At 43.8% G+C, this 24,416-nt stretch overlaps 2 protein-coding genes across 2 annotated transcripts in view; both read left to right on the top strand.

The window, feature by feature from the left end:
* The window catches only part of LOC127673836 (low-density lipoprotein receptor-related protein 11-like), a 223,230-nt gene extending 210,897 nt beyond the window's left edge, over positions 1-12,333 (top strand). Inside the window, exon 7 of the mRNA XM_052169586.1 lies at positions 11,741-12,333. The gene's annotated coding sequence lies outside the window, so the exon portion shown is untranslated. The remainder of the gene's footprint in view (positions 1-11,740) is intronic.
* Positions 1-24,000, top strand: part of LOC127673510 (low-density lipoprotein receptor-related protein 11-like) — a 30,894-nt gene extending 6,894 nt beyond the window's left edge. Inside the window, 7 exon segments of the mRNA XM_052169191.1 lie at positions 1,694-1,841; positions 5,312-5,437; positions 6,743-6,949; positions 11,093-11,188; positions 17,390-17,964; positions 21,723-21,787; positions 23,817-24,000. Coding sequence (XP_052025151.1) covers positions 1,694-1,841; positions 5,312-5,437; positions 6,743-6,949; positions 11,093-11,188; positions 17,390-17,964; positions 21,723-21,787; positions 23,817-24,000 — 1,401 coding nt within the window.
* The last annotated feature ends 416 nt before the right edge of the window (positions 24,001-24,416 follow it).

The following is a 24,416-nucleotide window of genomic DNA, read 5'->3' as shown; positions in this document are numbered from 1 at the left end:
GTAACAAAACAAAACAAAACAAAACAAAAAAAAGTCTGAAAGGAAGGAATATAAAGAGGGAGTCAATAATAATGGAATGAATTCTTTCTTTACGTGATCTGGAAGCATTGTAATCCTCCTCGTGACACTGTGCTAAGAAGTGAGGTGGGCACAGCATAAGGCCGTCCTGCTCCCTGCTCCCCTGGGGCGGAGGTGCTGCATATCCCAGCCATGAGACAGTTAGAGCCATTTCTAACGAGGAACACTTCCAGACTAAGGCTCACACACTCACTTTGGACTGAATCTCTGAACCTGTAAGCCAGCCCCAATTAAATATTGTCCTTATAAGAGCTGCCTTGGTCACGGTGTCTGTTCACAGCAGTAAAACCCTAACTATCAGATATTTACATTATGATTCATAACAGTAGCAAAATGTATAGTTATGAAGCAGCAACAAAGATAATTTTATGGTTGGGGGTCACCACAACATGAGTAACTGTATTAAAGGGTTGCGACAGCACTAGGAAGGCTGAGAACCACCAGCTTAGGACATGACGTATAAAGGGAGTTTCTGCTTCAGTCCAGTATCATCACGATGGGAGCATGGCAGCATCCAGGTAGGCATGGCGAAAGAGGAACTGAGAGTTCTACATCTTCACCTGAAGGCTGCTAGCAGAATATTCACTTCCAGGCAGCTAGGATGAGGTCTTAAAGCCCACACCCACAGTGACACACCTACTCCAACAAGGCCACACCTCCTAATAGTGCCACTCCCTGGGCCAAACATATTCAAACCACTAGAACAGGGTATCTGATATGTGACCCCAATAGGGTCATGTCTCACAGGCTGAGAACCTCTGTCCTAGCTTACTGTTGGATTTGGTGTTTTCGAGACAGGGTTTCTCTGTATAGCCCTGGCTGTCTTGGAACTCACTCTGTAGACCAGGCTGGCCACAAACTCAGAAATCTGCCTGCCTCTGCCTCCCAGAGTGCTGGGATTACAGGCGTGCCCCACCACCGCCCAGCCTCAGTTTACTGTTAATCAGCTCTACTACTTAACCAAACAGTCTGTACTTGGCTCTATGTACTGTACTAGACTTCCCTTTGGAAAATGCTGAATGCATCCTTTTATTCTGTATAAAAATCCTGGTAATGATTTCCAGACCACCTACTTTCTAGCCTAATCCAGATTTTCTTAGATGTGTATTCTCCATAAAATCTGAAGCCCCTGATTGAATTCCTCGTGTACGCTGTGGTTCCTTCTGAACCTGCTAACACCCTCCTGTGATCTGCACATTGGTCCTGATGCCTGCTAACAAAGCCAGTTGCATGAACTGTGTTAGTAGCTGTGTCATAGGATAGGTTCACGCTGAGTCTTCCGACCACCCGCTTCATCCTTCCACGTGACCGCCGCCATCATGGCCTCCCCTTTCCTGTGTCTGTGTGCCTGACTGTCTGCCCCTTGCAGGACCTCCTTCCTGTCTGTCTTCTTTACATTTCAACGTTTTGGTTTAATTTGTACATCAGAAGTCATTTCTACCTTGGAGTGTCACCCATCATTTGTTATTGTTTCTGTTTCAAAGTTATTTATTTATCACTTCTAAGGAGAAAAGAGGAGCGGACGGCTCGTCTTGGGGAAGGGGCAGGGTGCTTGTCCCTGTGTGCTCCTGGTGCTCTGCACTAAGCTCTCTTCCCTAACCTGTTTGTCTGGCAGGTGCCTCAGCCAGGAACCCTGAGGCTGTCCCGCCTGAAGGAAGGAGTGTAAGTCTTCCAGCTGACTGTGACTGACTCTGTGGGTCAGAGAAGCTCCGACAACATGTCTGTGACTGTGCTTCCCCGGCTCTACTCCACGGGAGATGAGGGTAAAGTCCTTCCATTGTGTCCCCACGGCAAGCCAAACCCAGCTGGTCGTGGAAGGATCATGTCAGTGGGATGCACATCCTGGGGTCACAGTTCACGGGCTCCTCCATCTTATTTTCAGTGCTTGAAGTGTTTGCTAAAAATGTAACAGCAAATATGGGCTCTATGTTTAGGACCATTAGGATCCCACTGGTGAGAGTGCAGAGAGCATTCTCAGGGCATAGACCATGAGCCAGGGTCCTGAATGCTGACCTTCTGCCTTTCCTCTTTGACCTTGTTAAAGACAGCACCTTGCTTTCCTAGAAGAGGGTTTAATGTAAAGACAGAGGGCCCTTCTGATATACATGTCTGAAGTGTTTAACTGAATTCTACAGTTTAAACAGTTCAGCCAATGGAATCACAGGGTGAAATCACAGGTAGAATGGTGGCTAAAAGCTGAGGTCATTATGTAGGAAATACTTGTAAATAATCCAAATAAAGCCGGGCTGCGGTGGTGCATGCCTGTAATCCCAGTACTCTGGGAGGCAGAGGCAGGTGGATTTCTGAGTTCGAGGCCAGCCTGGTATACAGAGTGAGTTCCAGGACAGCCAGAACTATACAGAGAAACCCTGTCTCAAAAAAAAAAAAAAAAAAAAATCCAAAAGAAACAAACAAACAAACAAAAAAAAACCCCAAAAAATCCAAATAAATAGAATGAGTCAAAAGACTAAGTTTAAATATTCTTACCACAAAAAAAATTGAGTAGAAAACGTGATATAGATTGTTTACTGACTTGATCTAGTTAGTACTAAATATGTACATACAAATAGTATATACATATATGCATGTATGTGTATTATATGCATATCAACACATACGCTTGGGTACCATATATCTATATACTATTGCCCATAAATTAAAAATAAAATATGGGGTACAGGGTGGAAAGGCATATGATAGGCTAGAAAGCAGAATTGGCTATATCAATAGTTTATATGATAAACCACTTAAAAATATTAGAAAGAAAAGCATGTGGTTAATGACTACAGTTGGACTGAAATAGGCAAAGTAAAAAAGCTCTGCTCAAAAGTTTCATAGAAACCAAGTGGTGCTAGTGCACATTCTTAATTCCCGCACTCAGGAGGAAATCTGTGAGTTTGAGGCCAGCCTGGTTTACAGAGTGAGTTCCAGAACAGCCAGAGCTGCACAGAGAAACCCTGTCTCAACGTAAAAAGACAAAAACAAAACAACCAAAAGGAGTCATGGAGGTGCTCTTCCTAATTACAGAACGTGCTATGAAGTCACCAATGAAATGCCGCTTGTAAACGTGGTAAACAGGCGGGGACATTAGACAGGAGTTTCTGTCTCCATTAACATACACACATACATACACACACATACATACACACACATACATACACACATACATACATACACACACATATACACACATGCACACATAAACACATACACACACATAAACACATATACACAAACATACACACATACATACACACACATATACATACACATACACACACATACATACACACATACACACATACATACATACACACACATACACACATACATACATACACACACATACACACATGCACACACAAACACATGCACACACATACATACATACACATAAACACATACACACACATACATACACACACATATACACACATACATACACACACATACATGCACACACATACACACACACATACATACACACACACATACACACACACATACACACATACATACATACACACATACACACACATACACACACATATGCACACACATACACACACATAAACACATATACACACACATACATACATACACACATACATATACATATACACACATGCACACATACATACATACATACACACATACACACACATACACACATATGCACACACATACACATGCACACACATACATACACACACATAAACACATATACACACATACACACACACATACATACACACACACATACACATACACATACACACACACACATGCACACATTGAATGCATGCGAGGAGCCATCTCTGCAGAGAGCAGGCTGGAGAGAGAGCACTGTACCATGAGCTAGCAGAGTGGTTCAAATAGGGACAACCTTCACACCTTCACCTAGGGCTTCACACCTTCCCTTTTTAGTGCAGGGAAACAAAACACTTGAACATTTAATTTTACTCATTTTCAATCTTTTGACATTTTTTCAGTGTGTTTAATAAGGTGTGTGGTGTTTGTTTTATTCAGTGTGTGCACACTCAGTGTGTGTGCCTGCACATGCATACGCGTGTGTAAAGGTCAGAGGACAGCTTGCGGGGAGTTGTTGCTCTCTTTCCAGCATTGTGGGTTCCTGGAATTGACCGCATGTTTTCAGGCTTGGTGACAGCACCTTTACCCACTGAGTCATCCTGCAGTCCCCCTTGGGTGCGGTGTCTCAGAACATCAGCACATGCAATTTATGAGTCAGTTTGAGGTGTGTGTTTATTATGATGCTTAAAACATTTAGAGACCGCTATTCCAGAAACAGATTAAGTATAAATGCTGATCTGTCTCTAACGCGACATAGAAATAAGGAGAACCCTGCAGCTTGGGGTTTTCCTGTCACATGAGTAAGATTGCTTGGTGATCAGTGCCCTTGCTTCTGCCTGCTCCCTCTGGTGGCTGTCGCTGACCCTACAGGCCTAAGTTTTCAAGGAGTCCACACTGAGAGCTATCCCAGCAGTTCCAGCATTCTTCCTTTCTTTACTTTCTCCTTTAGGATCAAGAGCGCTTCCAATCACCTTGCACCCAGACAGGGTCACTTTCCAGTCTTTTAGTTGACAGCTTTTCAATAAAATACATGCACATCCGTCTGTGCACATCAACTGTGCTTAGCTTTTGCTGTTAGTGCAGAGTCTTATAATCTGCCAGTCGTGTTTCTGAGAGAGCCATTTCGTCCCCTGTCACCATGTCATGGTAGGATGCCAGGGGGCTGGGGAGACGGCTCAGCAGCTAGGAGTACTGGCTGCTGTTCCAGAGGCCAAGGGGTTCAATTCCCAGCACCCACATGGCAGCTCACCACCGTCCCAAGGGATCCTATACTGTCACACAGATATACGTGCAGTCAGATCACCAGTGTGCATAAATAAAAGTGAATAAATAAATAAGAAATTGTAGGACTCCTTAAGGCCAGCTTCTAGCTGGGTGCCATTCGTAACTTTACCTGAGTTACAAGTGGAAGGCAAAGGAACCAGGGCAGCAAAGGTTTGAAGGACACCCTTCTGACCGAGAGCTCCGGGGCAGCCCAGAGCGACCAATGAGAGGTGACAGAGGGACCCTCTGACCTGTTGTGCCAGTTCTGTCATGTCACTATCCCTGCCACTTTACCCTGCTTGGTGTCCTTTCCCCAGTCATCCTGACGGGATGTTAACTTGCCCTGCATCCCTCTGACCTGAGACTTGTTCACAAACAGGATGCTCCAGTGCTTGTTCCCGCTACCATTTCTTCTGTGACAGTGGCTGCTGCATTGACATCGCCTTGGCTTGTGATGGCGTGAGGCATTGTCCAGACGGGTCTGATGAAGCCTTCTGTCAAAACTGTGAGTCAGTTGCATGGTCTTTTCAGGCAGGGATCTGGACAGGATAGCACAAGCAGGTCAGTGTCTGTAAAATACCATATAACATGTACTTTTTAAAAAACGGCAAGATGACTCAGTAAATAAAGGCATTTGCTGAAGCCTAATGGCCTCATGATCTGAGTTCAAGCTTAAGGACCCATGGGTGGCAAGAGATAATCAACTCTCACAGGTCTGATTACAGCCTCTGATGTCCACCACGTAGCATAATACACTTTTAAAAAACATCAAGTACATTAATAATTGCCTTGCTAATAATTGATAATTGCCTTGTGTGTGTGTGTGTATGTGTATGTGTGTGTATGTGATGCGGTCTTGCCACATAGCTGACCTTACAGTTATAATCCTCTAGCCTTAGTCTTCCGAGTTCTGAGATTATAGGCATGGGCCTATGGGTACACTTGGCATTGCTTCTATAATTTTTAAGGATTGTTTATGACACACTGGAGTATGGCTAAGGTGACCTATAAGTCAGCTGTATAAGGTTATGAACCTAAAAGTAGCATAAGAAAGAAGCGCTGTAGTAAATAACCCAGTCAGGTTGGTGTACGGACAGAAGAAAAGAGAAGGTCTCAAAACACAAGGTACAGGAACTGAGGTTGTAGCTCAGCAGTCCAGTGCTTGCCTCCAGTGCATGAGGTCCAAGGTTCAGACCCAACTGCAACAAATGGGGAGACTAGAAGAACAAAACAAAACCCAAGAATATAATGTCGAGTATGTCCGTCTCCATGTTCGGAAGCCACTAGAAGAGGAAAGAACACATTGCCCACTTAAAAGCTGAGCAATAGTTTTAGTGAGCTCTGCCTGTCTTAGCTGAGTAAGATAGTAGACTTAACTATCTGTGATTTTAAATCAACTGCAGATACGATGGTTTTAGTTAACGTTCAGAAAAAAAGGATGAGATTATAGCTCCTCAGCATCCATGTTGGAAAAAATGCAAGTATGTCATCATGTGCTAATCCTAGTTCTGAGGAGGCAGAGGCAAGACTGAGGAAGCCTACTGCTCAGCCAGTCTGCCTGCCTCACGAGTCCCAAGCCCTAGGCCAGTAAGAGCATTGTCTCAAACGCAGAGGTTGATAGCACCTAAGGAACAACAAGGTTGTCTTCTGGCTGCCACATGCAGTGTACACACACACACAAACAGAGAGAGAGAGAGAGAGAGAGAGAGAGAGAGGAAAAGAAGGGAGGGAGGGAAGGAGGAAGGGGGAAGGGGGAAAGGGAGGAAGGAAGGAGGGAGGGAACCCAGCCAGTAACTGAGCTCTTCCACAGTGTCTCTTGACCGCAAGTGGGTGACACACACAGTGGCTACTTCTGCCCAGCCAGGAGTCACGGGATTAAGTGAAGGTGAAGGAGACTCCAGGTTGGGGTCCCAGAGAGCCACTACCCACAGGCAGCCGGCTCCTGCATCCCACACAGAAAAGAGGATACACTCCACCCAGAAGGCGCCGGAGAGTCAGATCCATCCTGTCCAGCCAGGTAAGGACTCAACAGAGCTCTCCATAACTAGTTTCTCAGTCGTTGATATTAATATGGTTCCAAGTTATGTTTTGTGCTTGAAGACCATCAGGGAAATGGTACTCCAAAGATGAAAATTGAAATGAAGAATTTGGCCAAACCAAACAAAACAAAACAAAACCCAACCCTGACATCTGTACTAATGAGTTTACAATGAAGGAGCTCTGGAGCTGTGTATAAGAGGAAGAGCCCTCGCCTCGCATCCAGAGGCTTGGATTTGACCCCCAGCACTAAAGAGAAATGCACTGTGGACTAACGGAAAGGAACGCCTGGTGGACAGTCCCTGAGGAGTGGGTTCCAGGACCAATGAGAACCAAAGTTCAAAGTTCAAGTCCCATCTGTGAGAGTAGCAACTAGGGCCCGGACAACTCGGCGCGTATGGGCACTTGCTGCAAATCCTGACAACCTGATTCCACACCCAAGGCCTCACCTGCTGGAAGGAGAGACCTGATTCCTGAGGTTATCCTCTGACCTCCACACAGGGCCGTGGCATATGTGCATGCCCCTCCCTCCCCACATACAAAATAAACAACTATAAAAAAAGTTAATGGCCCCTTAATTGTAAACTCACTAGTACAGTATACATCCTCCTGTGTACTGTAAACCACCTCCAAATTACATATGATCCCTTTTATAATGTAAGTGCTAAATAAATACTTCTGATACTATATATTTTAGGAACTGATGACAAGCAAAACAATCTCTTTATGTGTTCATGCACACCATTTTTGTGTGTGTGATGAGGATTAAAGTCAGGGCTGTATACATGCACAACATACTGACCCACTGCAAAGCACCCCCTGCCTCAGAAACAGGTTTCTAAAGCTTATGGAGGGCACTATAAATGGTCACACAGTGAGGGCGTGCCTAGAATGCACGGAGCCCCTGGCATCGGGAGCACAGAGCTGCAGTGTGGCCTGTCTGTTCAGTACCTCGTGGCACAATGGCCAGACTGTCACCAATGTGGCTGCAGCTGCAGGGCCTGTTCTCTGTGTGGTCCAAGTCACTCGCTAACAATGCTGTCTTCTTGTATCCAGTCTAGCTGGAGGAAGGAAATCAGGTTTCCAGGCCTACGGAGTGGCATAAAGGAGTGTTGTGTGCCCGTTTACATAGGCTCTAGTTACTGCCAACTCAAGAATGCGTGGGTTCTGTGGCTGATCAGCCAAGACCTTCGAGGCATTGAGCTGAAATATGTACAAAAAACCATTTTCTGCATACAGTTGTGGTGCCCTTCCTCTACTAAATGTGCCAGCACCTCAGGCTGTAGCTTATCTTTGTTTTTAGGACATTCATGCATTTATTTCTTTAACACTGGGAGTTCAACTCTGGGCCTCGTACATTGTAAACGACTCTACTGGCTTTCAGGATGTTATTATTTACTTTGAGATTCAAGTCTGATCACTGATTTTTCACCCTTTTTATGTATGTATGCATTTATCTATTTTTATGATAGAAGAGAAAGTTTATTATAGATATATAGGAAGGCATAGCCAGAGGCAGGAACATCTGGGAGAGTGCAAAGTGGACATGACCAGGCCGAGCTGGCCTCTGAGGGGACAGGGGACCCAGGTGCAGCAGCCAGGAGGCCAGAGGTACAAAAAGGACACTTGTCACTCTTCAAGGCTTACCGTTGACTGGACTCAGAAGGAGAGGACTCGGTGGGAACAGCCTACAGCTCTGGGCAATCTGTTTGTGGCGTTTTTCCTTGGAGTCTTGATTCCCTTGGCCATACACTTAGCACATCCTGCAATGTCCTTCTTGCTGGACTTAGGGAATTGTTTCTTCAGAGCAATACATCAGCACCTGAGGCAAGGGCATGGAATAATATCAAACCCTGGGTGCTGTGCTTCTGGGCTTCTCACCTTCTTTGTCTGAGGCCTTTCAGACAGCATATTGGTAGACACCATCTCCCTTAGATTAAAGCCCTGCAGGTTATCCTAGCTCTTTTATATACCAACTACTGAGGCACAATGATATCTGTCAATCCAGGAATATCCTTCCCCCCCATTTTTAACAATAAGCAAAAATACAAGTTTAAGAACACTCAGATGGCATCCACAATGCATCCTTGAACAGACTTGCATTTCCTCTGTCCAGTTTTCCTTGGACTCTCGTGAGATTGCTCCTTACTCAGCAGTAGGCACGCTCTGTCATGGGTCAGAATGCCTCAGTTCATGGGAAAACCTTCCTTGTCGTTGCTCTTCTGAAGCAGTCGTGAGAACGACAAGGAAGGTGAGAGCGCTGAGAGTGAGGAAGACTCCTCACCCAGTGGCAGCAGCTGCCTCTGTGGCCATGCACGGCTCCTAAAGAGCAGGAAACTTGCATCCATCACCCATTTCTGTGAGTTTCTGACAGCCAGTGGTGCAGGAGACATTCAGCTTGATCTTGAAATGGCTGACCTCTTAAAGGTGTCACACACACACACACACACACACACACACACACAAAAGAGCCTGAAGACTTGTTTTCAAAAGTTTCTCTTTTTTATGTTGTTGTCTAGAGAACATCTCAGGGTTTGTGTTGTAGGGGGAACTGTCCAGACTCTGTATGATCAAAAATCTAGGAAAGTCGTTTGTATCTATGGAATTGTGATCTCTGGGACAGCTGTAAAAGCATGTGTTCTCCTAAGATGGTGCCAGGAATCCAACAGAACAGTGTGAGGAGGTTCATTTATCACAAACTCGAAGATCGCAATGTCAGAATGCCTTCTTATAGATACATGCACCCTACTGGGTCAGTACAGACAGGATTCCTCCCCTGGGAAGTGAGTTCCCATCAGATGGCAGAGCTGTTATGGTAACAGCAGAATGTAATGTCATTGTGTCCATCCATCCATCCATCATCATGTCTCCCACCCCCTCCTGGCCTTGAAGAGTCATAACTGGCTCTTCTGCCACAACGTCCCTGATTCTCTTCAGATCCTCCATTTTGCCATCTGTCTCTGGTGGGGAGCCAGAAGTCTCATCAGAACCTTCACTATTGCCCATCTGTCTGACTGCCTGCCTGTCTGTCCCTGGCATTAATAACTCTTCTAAGAAACTCCTTAGTCCTCAACAGCCCATCTCAGTGTCCCCTGTACTGCTCACCCCTCATCTAAGGGTTAGTTCCATGAGATTTTGAGACCCTCTTTCCTTGTTTACATCTTTTAAAAATGTCATTTAGATATTATACATTTATGAATATATTCCTTTATGTATCTACCATTTGGCCTCAAGGAGAGACGGTGATCTTAGAAGCCGACCTTGCAGGAAAACATGTTCCTACCTGTGACTGCAGATGGGGGAGGGATCCCAGGGACTTAAACTACTAGGTAGAGCCTTGTGCAGGCCAACACAGCTCTGGGACTGCACTCTGTCCCCTCCCCAGCTGTGTTAGTAACCTTCCTTCATCAGGAGAAAAAAATGATAATCATGTTTTGTTTAAATCGCTTCTAGGCCATTTGAAGAGAGCCTCTTCAAAGCTTATTGGGGCCTTGGTCTGAAAATGAGCAAAGGGAATGAGGGGGGGGGTCACTCCACACGATCCTCGCTTGCTGTGCAAACCCCTGAATTCTATATTTAGTATGTGTCACATGGAATGTTCCCCCAAAGTTTTACCATGCTTAAATGTATGAGAAGAATAAACCAGAAGGTCAGTTCTTGCCGTTTTGACCCAGCTCCTGAAATGGAGCTGACCAAGTTTCTTCACCTCACATAGAGCCCCACCCACCCCCAGAGATCCATCTTCCTTTGCCTCCAGAATGCTGGGATTAAAGGCATGAACTACCATGTCCAACTGGCCTGTGTTGAATTATTTTTCAGTAAACACCGTTTAAGTACCATCCCTTTCTCAAAATCCATCTTCTAAAAATTAAACAAGGAACTGGAAAGATTAATTAGTGGTCAACTAGAGAATGCAAGTTTGGTTCCCGGCACCTACAACAGGGGATTCACAACTGGCCTCTGGGTGTCCATATCCATATACATGTCATACACAGACAAACATATATCTAAATTAAAAAAAATAAAGCTGTAATTCTATATTTAATGTGTGTCATGGAGAAACCTTTTTCCTACTTCGTGCCATTTTTAATGTCCCTTTAACATGTCTGTTTACTTTCCATAGACAGTAATTCCTCAGGAAAGAACCAAGAAGAAGGAAATTACTTTCTCAAGTCCAAGAGTGGCAAATCGCGAGCGGAGCACCCTGCCCCGGAAGCAGGTCAGTGTGAACCGTGCAGACACTACAGAGTTGACCCGAGCACAACGTTGTTCCTCTCCATTTCATAGCTGGACAACACCAAAATACAAATTATAAACAACTGATGTCTGAGCACAGATACAGCTGTCAGGCACCTGTCTGCATGCCCTGCAGCCTGCTGGCCTATTGCACTGGGCTTGTCTCAGAGTGTTAGATAACACTCCCTGTCACTCGTCAACTGTGGAGCTGTGGCCACGTATCTCTGGAGACTCAGTTCTTTTTTTTAGAAATTATTATTATTATTATTATTATTATTATTATTGATTTGTTTTATGTCTATGAGTACACGGTTGCTGTCTTCAGACACCAGAAGTTGGCATCGGATCCCATTCCTGATGGTTCTAGGAAAGCCTACTCTCTCATTCCTTCCAGTTTCTGGGGCTCGAGGGGTTTCTGAGCTCATGGTGGCTGTAACTTTAAGCTTTGTACATCTCTGCTTCCATGGTGCCTTTCAGAGTTCTCTTGTTTTCCTGTAAGTGCACCAGTCTGAGTTGAAAATGACTGGGTACTGAGGTCTTTAAGTTATAGCCACAAAGATCCCGTTTCCTAATATTGTATTAAGGGCCGTGGGTGACCTGGGTGTGCAGAGCCCTAATCATCAACCAATCCACTGCTGCACTGACAGAGTTGGCACTTTTCCAGAAATAGGGTGGAAACTGGATCAATGAGCCACCCACCTCACACACATTCATTAAAACTAGCAGGGCCTTTCAAGAGTTGTGTTGACTCAGGAAGTGGGACAGGGTAACTTTATTAAAAACCACAGCTTAACAGGTGTGCCTTTTCCTGTTTGTGGTTTGATTCACTGTGGCGATGCTACAGAGGGCTGCAGAGCACAGTGACTCTTTCTGCCAGTGACCTGGAGGAAGGTCTGTACCCACAGAACTCCTAACTCCTACCCACTCGGTAACCACCACTTTCAGAAAGAACATCCTTTCTGCGATTCTTTGTTCAGATGTTTGTAACTAAGAAATGTATGTGAAAGAGACTATTAGTACTAGGGAAAATAGAGATAGAATCTGTTTAGTGTGAGATTTATCTTCCTTGGTTTTATGTAAATATTTAAATTATAAAAGATTAGATGTATATTAAAATTGTAATATTTTGACATAAATAAATATTTATAAATATTTAAATCTATGTATATAATAATTTATGATATTTTATATATATATATAAATATTTGATGAAATATAAAAATAAGACAGGAAACTTTAATTTTCTGAATTTCATGCATTTTTCTAAAAGCATGTACTGTTTCTTTCTCTATTAAGACATGTTTGTCCTATGGGGATGGGGCATCTGGGAAAGGGGAAATCATTTGGAATGTAAACAAAGAATATAGAAAATAAAAATATTTATAAAAATAAAAGACATGTTTGTCCTTTGTTGCAACTTTCCTTCTGATGTAGGGAGAATGTGAAATGGCGCATTGCCTTAGTTAAAGTTTGTACCATGGTGACAGGACTCAAAGCAGAAGAATGTAGAAGAGGAAGGTTTATTTTGGATGACGATTTTTTTGGAGGGTTTCCGTTTATGTAATGAGAGGTTGGAGGTGGGAGCTGCTCTGCCTGTAGAGGTGGAAAGGTGGCCTCTCTCTCCCTGGCGTAGACCAGGAAGCAGACACAGTAGGCCAGAACCAGGGGCAGTAAAGGCCACCCCCAGTGACCTACTTCTGCTAGCCAAGCCCACGCCCTAAGCAGACAGCCTTTAGGACAGGCCTACAGACTGGGGAGGAGCAGTCAAGACCTGAGCCTTTGTGGGACAGTTCAGATCTAAACTGCCACACGTTTGCATTCAGATACAAACACATATGTTTACATTGAGACCTTCCTGTAGGAGGCTCACCTTGCCCTCTGAGTAGATCAGATGTCCTGTTCTGTGTTTCTGTAGACCTTTTCTCTCAGTTCTGGCATTTGCACCCTCATATTTCTGTCTTTCTCTGGAGACCACATGGAGAAAGAGTCTTTTGCTTGTCAGTCAGGAGCTTCGAAGACTTATGTGTGTAAATGAATGACACTGAAAAAATGAATGAAAAGCCACAAAGAAAAATTATTTAAAAATCACACTGAGCGAGGATGTGTTTAACAATTTTGAGAACAAAAAGTGGCTGTATAAAACACTAAGTTCATGTTGTGTAATCTGAGCACCTCAAATTCCTCATCCCTGTGTACATGAAATTCTATTTTGCACTTAAAGTCTGTGAACTATTGAGTGCAGAGAGACAGCAGTCTCAGGAGCGAGCATCTCAGGTGCAGGGCACACCATCATCTGTGCTGGGAGTGCAATGTGGTCTCCTGTGTGCTTCTGCTGTGGGAGGCAGGACAGAAACCCTCACATCTGCTCCCAACCTTCTCAGTGCCTCATTGTTCCCAGCCGGACACTTCTGCAGGATTCCTTCAGTAGTGGACTCAAACTATTGAAGATGTTCAAGAGGAGAATCTGCAGTTGGGAAGCCACCCCCTTTTCTCACCACATAAGCCATCTTGCTGTCTGTGGATAGATCTCGGGATGCATGGTAGATGTTGAGAGTGGAATTGTACTTGCCAAGAAAAGTAACTGAGACTCTGACACTCCCCCATCCCCAGCCAGTAACTCAAAACCTGCCCTTAGTTGGAAACAGAACCTTTCCAGTCAATAGGCTGGGTTGAAATTCTTGCAAAAACAGAAAACTTGAACACAAAGACAGACAGACTCTTCCGAGAAGACCATGTGAAGGGGCACAGAGATGTGGCCACTTGCAGAGGAGATCAGACAAGGCAATGATTGGGTCAGGTCTGGGAACAGGTGACACTGTCAGCAACTGAACCCCCCTTTGTCCTCCCCCCAGTACTTAGGAAGAGTGAGCCAGCACCTGGCCCCTGGACTTCCAGTTTCCACAGCCCTGAGCAATAAAGCTATGAGTTTTTAAGCCACACAGCTTGTGGTATGTTGTTATGACAGCTTTAAAACAGTTGATGTGGTTATATATTTTCTTGTTCATTTAAGAGAATTCTGTAAGAACTAACAGGTTAATTGGAAGGAAGAACAAGGAGGCAGATGTAGGGAGAACAGTTAGAAAGTAGGAAAGGGGGAAATTGAACTGGTGAAAACATGTAAACCAATAAGCTGATTGTACCCATTGCTGACAGAACCTTTTAGTTGTTTAGTTGAGTGGGAGGAGACTGACTCTCCATCTGCAGAGGGAGCTGGAGGGCATTCCCATGAGGAAAGGAAGTGGGACTGGGCGAAGTCTGGGCAACAGGGAGGCATTCTAGTCCTCTGAGCTACAAGCAGAATTGGCTTCGGATCAGCTAGTGGGTAGAGTGGTGAGCTACCATCTTGGTGGCTCAAGATGGGATGTGATAACCTCCCTCGAAAAGCAGGAAGAACTCTGTGCGAGTGCCTTGGTTATACTAACACCTCACTATCACAGATATCAGGGATTCTAGAGAGAACAGTAACATCATACTTTTTTCCTCTATAGCTCAAAGAGGCAAGCAGGACGTCACCCCTGCTAGACTGGCGAAAGTGTACTATTGTGAAATACTGAATCTGGCCAGAATTTGTCTTACAGAAGACAAACTAGATAGAAGAGGGCCCTTGTAGGTCATAGAAATGATGGCTGAGGGAAGGACAGTCTGGCCAGGTTTCACATTTAATAAGGTAACCACCTCATCAAGCTCTGCATAGAGTCAGCCCAAGAGGTCACGAGACCATTGGGAGACACCATGAAAATAACATGGAGAAAGGGGGCGTGGCACGATGCCTCCCAGGAAACTGTGAAGGGAGGCTGAGAAAGAGGCTGAAGTATGGTAGCTGCCTCCTACATTGGAACACTTGCTTCTTATCCTGTTGACCTTTCAGCTCAAGATAAACACAGAGAATGGATGAGAACAACAAGGAGCAAGTGTGGAGTTGTCTATGGAAGGACTTTTTTAGTAGTGGGCAGAGCATCTTGCCTGTCTGGGTAGTGAGTTTCCTGTGAGACTTGCTCTAACAGGGGACAGGTTGTTAATTACCCCCTGATGTAGCAGGGGTAATTCAAAGAAGCATCAGTTGGATAGGGGGACCAGTTAAGTACTATGAAGTCTGGCTTTCCAATTAGGGGAAGACACATTGAGGTGAAATGCTGACTCAGCAGAGGTTAGCCATGGTAGATGACAGAGCACCCTTCTATCAGAGGGAACTGCAAATATGGATCCTGGGACATTTGGATCCTTGCTCTGGGAATTGTGAAAAGACAAGAAGGGGAGTAATTAAAGTAAGGCTGTAGAGAGAGAGAGGGAGGAGGAGGAGGAGGAGGAAGAAGAAGAAAGAAGAAGAAGAAGAAGAAGAAGAAGAAGAAGAAGAAGAAGAAGAAGAAGAAGAAGAAGAAGAAGAAGAAGAAATTGGCTCACAATCATGATAGCTAAATCTAAACTGCAGGAAGAAAGAGAGAGGGGAGGAGACAGAGGAGAGAGAGAGAGAGAGAGAGAGAGAGAGAGAGAGAGAGAGAGAGAGAGAGAGAGAGAGATGGGGGCATAGACAATTCCAAGATTTAGAAAATTCCAAAAGCCAGGAAGCCTTTGTGGGGTTGACCAGGGCCATAGTGTCTTAGGAATTCATTGTTTCCCACTCCTATAGATTTAAAATGTCTGTCTATGTGATGTTGATCATGGCTCCTCATCCTTGTGGAGATACAGAAATGACACACAGACGTGAAGATACAGGAATGATCTATAGGATCGAGGTTAATAGGCCATAGGGATGAATATGGTAAACCCTTTGCCCAGAGAGGGAGGAGAGTCACTGGCAGTGTTACACACCCCTCAGGGAACAGCAGGGACATTCAAAATTCCTGTAGTTGTTTACCTTAAATGAAACATCAAAATGTGTATCAAATGTTGATGCTACATAGGATGTTATTTCTCTTTGGGTGTTCTGGGATAATACAGCCTGATCCTATCAACACTATCTTGTATAGCTTTGAATTTTGTGCAGAAAAGTCTCAAAGTTAAAGTAGTATCTACTCCTAAGTGGTAATGTCATACAATTCTTAAACATCCACATTCGTGCAGAAGTGAGGATTATCCATGGGTTCAGTTATTAAGTGTAGGAATGGGATCCAAGCACCTAATGTACCTTCTAACTGGCTTTCCTAGTATTTGTGAGAGTGTCTGTGGAGGTCAGTCCCATGCTACATGCTGGGTCTCATAGATCAACAGCCCTCTGGTGTGTGTGTGTGTGTGTGTGTGTGTGTGTGTGTGTGTTTCAAAGTTGGCTTTTAAGCTAGGAGTATTGTTGCCTTGTAATGTCATTCCATTAGTCCAGTTAGTGAGCAAGCTTTATTTCTTGGATTAAAACCAAGCAAGTTCAGTATGGTGGCTCTATTGCACACAGTATATGTGTAGGTGAAGATATTTTCTCAATCATATCTATCTATATATATATAGATATATATGTATGTATATGTGCGTGTTTGTTGTGTGTTTATCTCATCCCCCTTGATTACTGTACTTAAATCTCTGTCTAAACCTTTGATAATAAACTTCAACTGTCCTTTAAAAACAAAAAGTCAAATTCACATCAGGGATATTTGAATAAGCCTCTTCACATTTGGCTTATCTTGGATTATTAAACTATAATCATACATTTGCATAAATTTAGGAATTAGAATATAATCTAAAGACTCTACTGCTCAGAAGCCGCTCTAAGGCCAGCATACGTGTTTCTTGCCTCTGAGAACTTAATGAGCTTCGCGTTTTCTCTGATTGCAGTCTCACTGCAACTTGCTTTCCCCATTCGCTAGTTCTTTCCAGGCTAAAGGACACAGAAGGGGTCTGAATCAATTTTATAAAACTACAATCGATATTTTGGGAAGCCTTGTGGCTGTTGTCTTTAATTAAAATCTTGAGATACGTTGCCGAGAGTATGATTTTATATGACAGAAAAACAGAAAGAAAAAGAAAAGAAAAGAAAGGAAAATACTTTTTTATTTTTTGTGACTCAGCCTGGCTTTTCTGAATTCCAGCGGTTATGGTTTAAACTTTAAATCAACAGAGAAAAATCCTTCCAGTGTTTTATGCTTTGTGATTTCTCAGAATCACATATATGTACCTGTCAGGATTGCCAGGAGAAAGGATATGGTTTACCCCTTTGGGGCTGATTTGGCTTTTCCAAACTCTGATCTTGGACCTGCAGAGGTTTTAGTGGGAGCCTCCCCCTTGTCACCACGATCACCAGTCTCCAGGGAGGAGATTTGGGCCACTCAGGAGGGCGGACCCTGTACCCCCACCCCAGCTCAGATCAGGCAAACAGGAGCACAGTGTGAACCCTTTCAGGCTCCCGCCAGGTGGCCCTGTGCCCCACAGCGCGACTCTCCTACCTGCAAGTCCCCAGGCAGCCAACAGCAGAGGCAGCCTAGGCAGCAGCAGCAGTGGCTGCAGGGCCGGGTGGCCAGGCACGGGTGTCCCGAGACCATGTATGGGCTGTCAGCTCAGGTCACATCTCAGGAACGCGACGTGGGCTCCCCAGGGCTCCTCTCCAAGCGCGAGACCCGGGACGGTTGGAGCCCAGAGCCCACTGTGCTCAACCGGCTTCGCCCGCAAGGGTCCCGCCAGGGAGGCTGTCTGGGTTTCAGTCCCCAGTCCACAGGCTTCAAGGGGCGATGGAGGTCAGCATGGATAAGGACTCAGCCCAGCACAGCAGAGTCTTCTCAGCCGCTTGAAATGTCAGGTTTCATCCTGGAAGAAGAAGAAGCTGGAAGGCTGAAAAAGGTACCAATTTCTCAACATACTGTTGGGCATGCTGCCTTACCTTGGTCGCGATTTCCTCCCCACTCCCCTAAGTCAGGTGTCTTTGCATTTAAAGAAGAACAGAGACAACCTCAAAACAAAATAGAAATCTCCCAAACCGGACAGGGCCATCCCCCAATGAAGAGAGAAAAAAGGAAACGCTTGGAAACACTGAGACAAAGATCTGCAAACAGATCTCGGGGCTCGTCCTTTCTAGGTAGTTGTAAACATTAAGCACAACGAGAAAATAAATAAATTCACCATTTACTTCAGGCATGTTCTCTCTTTCCTTCATAGACTTCGGGTGCAAATGCACAAATAACGAGAAATAACCGTGAAATTGGAACAACAGACATTACATTAAGAAGAAAGGTGTTTCAGTAACTAAAAGAAAACAGACAAACGGCCCGTTTTTGTGGTGGAGGCCGTTAGAGATGCAACCATTTTTAGAGTGCCTTACACTCCTGTGTTCTTCTGTCTGGAAGAGAAGTAAGTCTTGGGTTGGGGATGAAGGCTTCATGAAGGAGGGTTAGAGCAAGTCCTGCTTCTCAGTTGCGCTTCTAGTTCTCACCGCTAGGGGGCACTGGAGGAGGAGGGACAGGACCTGCTTGCTGCTTACTTGCTGTTCTCTTAGTAATTCCTGGACTCATCCCATCTTAGTTCTAGCAGCCTTTGGTCCTAGTTTCCAGCGTCTTCCTCTATGTGAAGGGTTTGCCTCCTTGGACGGACCCAATTCTCATGGGTCCGAATCGCCATTTAGTGAACTTCCTTTACCTTCTATGTTTCTCCAGCCCTAAGAGTGGGAATTGCAGTCAGTATATACTAGTTTCCACCTTCGGCTTCTTTTTCAGCCTTCAGTTCTCTGACTTCTGCCTGCTAAGATACCTGTTACGTTTCTTGACTTTCCTGCGCAAACTAGACTCTTACTGATTCATATGTAATTCCTGAAAACTGTAAGAAGACAGTGTGATAGCAATATATTTTTATATCAGTGTTCGGACTTGTGTGCATGTCTGTTTAAATATGACTCATTCATAGCTCAGTGAATTAAAGGGGCTAGCTCAAGCAGACATATACCTTGATTTCTCAACTTAAACACATTGATTGGGAGAGTGTCTACAGCCTGTTCTCTTAGGCTAGCGATTGGGAGACAGCCAGACCCTGCCCTCTCTGGTGGCCAATCCAGAATGCCCTTGTAAGGACTGATCTTTCTTCAGTACCAGACTCCTCCTGTCCTCAGGAAGGCTCAGACTCACTAGGTTCGAACTCTCCTCTCCAATGCATGGGAAACATTGCAGTTTACCATGCACCAGAGAGGAGAGTTTCACGTCTTGTATTAAACCTGTCACCCAGAGCTCATCTTAGGGTACTTCTTTAGCGTCTTTTAGTATTTTTCTGGTGTTTGCCCTTTGTACTCATATGTTCTAACTTCCAAGAGTTATTCAGTGTGAGAAACCATCCATCTGAGGTGAAATAAACTCCAGTGTATCCTCCAAAGATCTGAGAATTAACAGAATCATATAGGTATTTTCTTCAACTTAACCATAATAAAAACAGGGTCTTACCATTTATCACCGTGAAATCTTGTGAGACGAATGGACTAAGTGTTTCTGGGTTTTCTATAAAACAAAACAAAAAACAAAAAGAGCCTCATGACCTAGTTAGCATCACCCCAAAATCCCACTTCCATCACTACCACCATACACACACACACACACACAAACACACACACACAGAGAGAGAGAGAGAGAGACAGACAGACAGACAGAGACAGAGGCAGAGACACTAACAAAATACACATTTTCCTATTCCATTTTAAATACTAAGTAGTTTCCAGGCATGGCTTTACTTTGTCAACTTGACAGAAATTGGGAAGAGAGTCTCAAATCAGGAATTGTCTGCATTGGGTTGATCTGTGGGCATATCTGTATGGGATTGTGTTAAGATAATTGATGTAGTAGATACAATCCACTATGGGCAGTACCATTCCCTATGCAGTGTGTTCAGCGCTGTGTAATAGCAGAGAACTTCAGTTGATACAAGCAAGTATGCATATACACATTGTTTACTGTCATCTTTCTGTTGTGGATGTGGTGAAACTTGCATTAAAAGTTTCTACCTTGACTTCCCCATGGTGATGGATCTTAACTTTGAATTGTGTGCTGAAATAAATCCCACAACCAAGCTGCTTGTTGCCAGGGTATTTTATCACAGCCACTGAAGTGAAACTAGAGTACCTGGTATGATATATAATATTGATACTAGGAAGTTAGTGATTGCTTCAATTGAGTCAGATACTAAGTAAGGAGTTGACATGTGCTAACTGCTTTAAAGCCAAGAATCCCATGAAGTAGTTTTATTCCCCGAGTTTCAAGGAAAGCAGACAGGCTTGAACATGTTCCTTCTTTAAGAACAAGAGGAGTACAACTGGATGGAGTTCTCCTTACTCTAATCTCAAAGTTGGTTTTGTTAACATTTTTCTTCTTTGCTGCTTACATTTAAGAAAATGAAGTGAATAACCTTGGAGTTTGAACCATGTAGAGGAACAAGTCAATTGAAATGCCTATAGTTGTTAATTTATGGTTTTAGATTGTACACTGCATAGTGAATGGGAGAAAAATGCTCATTCCTGAAAATCAAGTATAGCCAGAGGCAGGTCTGTACGAATGTGACTACTTTTAAAGTCAACTTGCATGGGCAGTAGTTACAGGAGAAACTTGGTGAGATTGAGTTATTTGTAACAGGTGAAGGGCGGGGTACAAATGCAGAGGAGAGAGTCTTAGGGAAGTGGTCAATAAGTATCCAGGCCAGATGTGGTCCCCAGGGTCTTTTCAGGGTCTTATCATCTGTTATGTGTGGAATTCAGAGAGTCCTTGCAATGTTTCTGCATTATACCATCAACCTAAATACAAATTTAATCTAACACCTAAAGTTATATAAATCCTTTCCCTCCAACTCTTTCAGAAAACCAATGTATTTAATCACTTCTCTTTTGGGGAATAGGCTATGATTTCTTAATAGAGTAATTCTTGGATATGCTCAGTGGTAGAGCACTTGATTAGCTTTCCCCCCCCTTTTTTTTTAAAAATGAATATCGTTTTCATTTATATTGCCAATGAGAGCAGTTCTTTGTGTCTAGGGGGTGGGCAGTGATTCCTACCTAATGCCATGCTCCTGTTGGTTCTCGAGAGAGTATAAGCTTTTTTGGCCCTCTCCATGCCAGATGTGGTACAGGTCTGCCACATCCCTCAGAAAAGCTTGATTAGGTTTTATAAAGCCTTCTGCTCAATCCCAGCCCTGAAAGAGAGTTGTAACTTGAAGCATAACATACAAGGAGAAAAAAGAGCAAAGTAGTTGTAGTTCTCCAAATCCTCACAAAGTGAACTTGCTGCTAAGCATTGTAGAAGGCCATGCAGAGCCAAAATAATGTTTCCACAGCAAATATCCAGTTAACAGTGCTCATCTTTGAATAATTCAGCGGATTCTCTCACATCTGGCTTCTTTCATTTAACTTTACTCTTACAAAGGTATGGTGTTCTGAATAAGAATGACCCTATAGGCCCCAGGGAGTGGTACTATTAGGAGGTGTGGCCTTGTTGGAGTAGGTGTGGCATTATTGGAGGAAGTGTGTCACTGGGGGAGGACTTTGAGGTTTCCAAGGCTCAAGACAGGCCTAGTAGCTCACTGTCTCTTCTTGCTGTCTGCTGGTCCAGGTGTAGAATTATCAGCTCCTTTTTCAGCAACATATCTGCCTGAATCCCACCATGCTTCCTGCCATGATGATAATCAACAGAACTTCTGAATGGTAAGCCAGCCCCAAGGACATGTTTTCCTTTGTAAGAATTGCATTAGTCACGATGTCTCTTTACAGTAACAATATCCCAAGTAAGACAAAATGTTAGTCACAGGGCTCTAGAGATGTCCCTCTGGTTAAGAACCCTTACTGCTTCTATCAGCTTTGGTTCCTGGCACCAGCATGGCAGCTCACTATTATCTCTGATTCTTGGGGTTTTGGCACCATCTTACAGCCTTCATGGGCACCAAGTATACATCTGGTACAATACATTCAGGCATGCATGCATTCAGATGCATAAAATTAAAATAAATAGCATTGCAATTTTTTGACAAACTACAAACTTCTGTGAAGCATCATGGAGGTTACATATATGAGTTCTATATTGAGGCTGATGAGTTATATAATTAGGAGATGCTTGAGCTGTTCCCTTGCATGAACAATAACTGAATACTCAGAAAGACAGAAACCATGGAGATAGTAAAAATAACAGCTTGGTTCATATAGTATAGGTGATACCTAAGGCTAGAATTCCTCTAAAAGGCTTCTGGTTTAGGCATTTTATAGGGCCCCTGTGTCCTCCCTTCCCTTTTAGTTTCAGCTCCCACACTGAGTCTCATAATGTCTTCTGGGAATAAGAAGGCTTATGTCAGGAAGCCTGTTGTCACTTTTCTAGTCCACCTGTGTCCATCTAAACTGCCTTCATGCCCCATCTCAGAGACTGACACTAAGTGTTGTCAGGAAAGGGGGTGATGATCACGTTAGCTGCTTCATGCTGTGAGGGGGCATAGTCCATGGGAGTGTCAGTCCAAGAGAGGGGGGACTCCCATGAGGAGTTCTGGAACTGGTCCTATTTTGACACACAGTATATATCTGAGGCTCCATTTAAAGGGCCATTTGTAGAAGTAGAAGGGCTGAAGGGGGGGAGGGGAGAGGAGAAAACTAGAGGACACGGCATAACAAACAAAATAGGTGACTGTTTCCTGAAGTGTTGCCTGTAGTAGCAACTGATCCAAGGCTGGTCTGAAGAGTGATGAACCCAGGATCTGCTTTCAGACACTTTGGTAGCTCTTGGGATGACCAGACACACACTGAGGTCTTTTTCACATGGCTTCTAAAGAGGGAGAAAGAAAATCAATTTGACTGAAGAATCAAATGACAGTTAAAACTAGGGGGATTATCTCTCTTGGTTGCAGGTAGATAATGCAGTGCTGAGTTGTGCCAAGGTCATGACATTCTATATCTGGGCAGCATTTTTCTTATCAAGAAGAAAATCACTAATGAGAAATGGTTGTCTGAACAACATCTCATGTGGTCTTAAACCTAATGTCTAGGGAGTATGGTCTTTTAAACTGTTCAAGAAATACACCAATCATTTTATTTTTTGGTTATAATTTTCTGCTGGGTGTTTGAGACAATTCAGGTAGACAAAATTAACTATATTTATGTGTTTTGAATATCAAGTCTGGTAGAAGATATGATCCTTGGGGGTTATTTGAGCTTGAGAGCATCTAAGCTTCTTTTACAACTGTGTTCATTCTATGTGAGGATAATTCTAAGTCCATGCTTAGCCATGTCTTTCCTTTAAAGGGAGGAAAGATCCATGGAGGTCCTGTATGGACTGTCCTCTTGTAGAGTGGACAGTGGTTAGAAAATACCAGGTGGAGTCTCACGGCCTCCCTGAACAACAGAAACGGTGATTCCTCCCACACAAATAACACTTTATAAGAGATACCTGTCAATCCTACTTGACCTTGGAGGCTAAGGAGGAATATATTGTTCTTTTTAATCAAAGTTGATTTGATTTGAATTGATTCAATGGTTTTCTGGTTCTATACTTCTGGAATAAGAAAGTATTGCACTTGTGTTTAATTGTATGAGAGTCCACATCCGAAACTATCTAGACATAACTAGATATAAGTCAGTGTACTTCAAGAACGTAATCATGAACTGTCTATATCCAAAACATTAGTAAAAATAACTAGATAAAGCAAATATAAAAATGTACCTGAAACATGCCTTGTACTTCTTGTCATCTTAGGGTTGTCCTCATGCTTTTGGGGAAATACCTTCGTCCAACTGCTTGTGTCAGTGACATGCAGCAACACATGGCCCGGATGCATGCTGAAATTCTCTTCTTCCATTTCTCAGAGCACCTTGGCTGCGGGAATCTTGGAAGTAAAGGTCTCCTTCTTTCTGGGTCACTTGAGGCCTTTTCGGCCTGAAAGATAATGCAAAAGCTGTTATCTAGTACCTCTATCACTTCTACCACAGTGTGAGTTCCTAAACAAACACAAGGGGCTGTCATTAATCTTTGGTGACGGCTCCCCTAGGGGGGCACCTTCATGGGTGGAAGAGGGACATTTGTCTCCCCACTTTGTTTTAGACGATGTTTTCCTGTAGATGAGACTAATATCTTAAGGAAAGTTTTCCTGGCCCTTCTTCTGGGAGGCAGAGGGAAAATGTTAGGATCTGCTGTTCAAGGGAAAGGTGTCACTCCTGGATTAATTAAATTTGTTTGGATATAGTTGCCATAGTCCTGACATGCCTAGGTTTTCATGAGGTAGTAGGTAGCCATAGTTTCATTAAACTATGTTTTAATGATTCTCATATTTCCTGCGAATGAAACCCACTACTTTCC

Source organism: Apodemus sylvaticus, chromosome 23 (assembly GCF_947179515.1).
Source record: "Apodemus sylvaticus chromosome 23, mApoSyl1.1, whole genome shotgun sequence".
Classification (NCBI taxonomy): Eukaryota; Metazoa; Chordata; class Mammalia; order Rodentia; family Muridae; genus Apodemus; species Apodemus sylvaticus.
The sequence above is the reverse complement of the archived record's forward strand: the minus strand, read 5'-3'. Positions and strand labels throughout refer to the sequence as shown.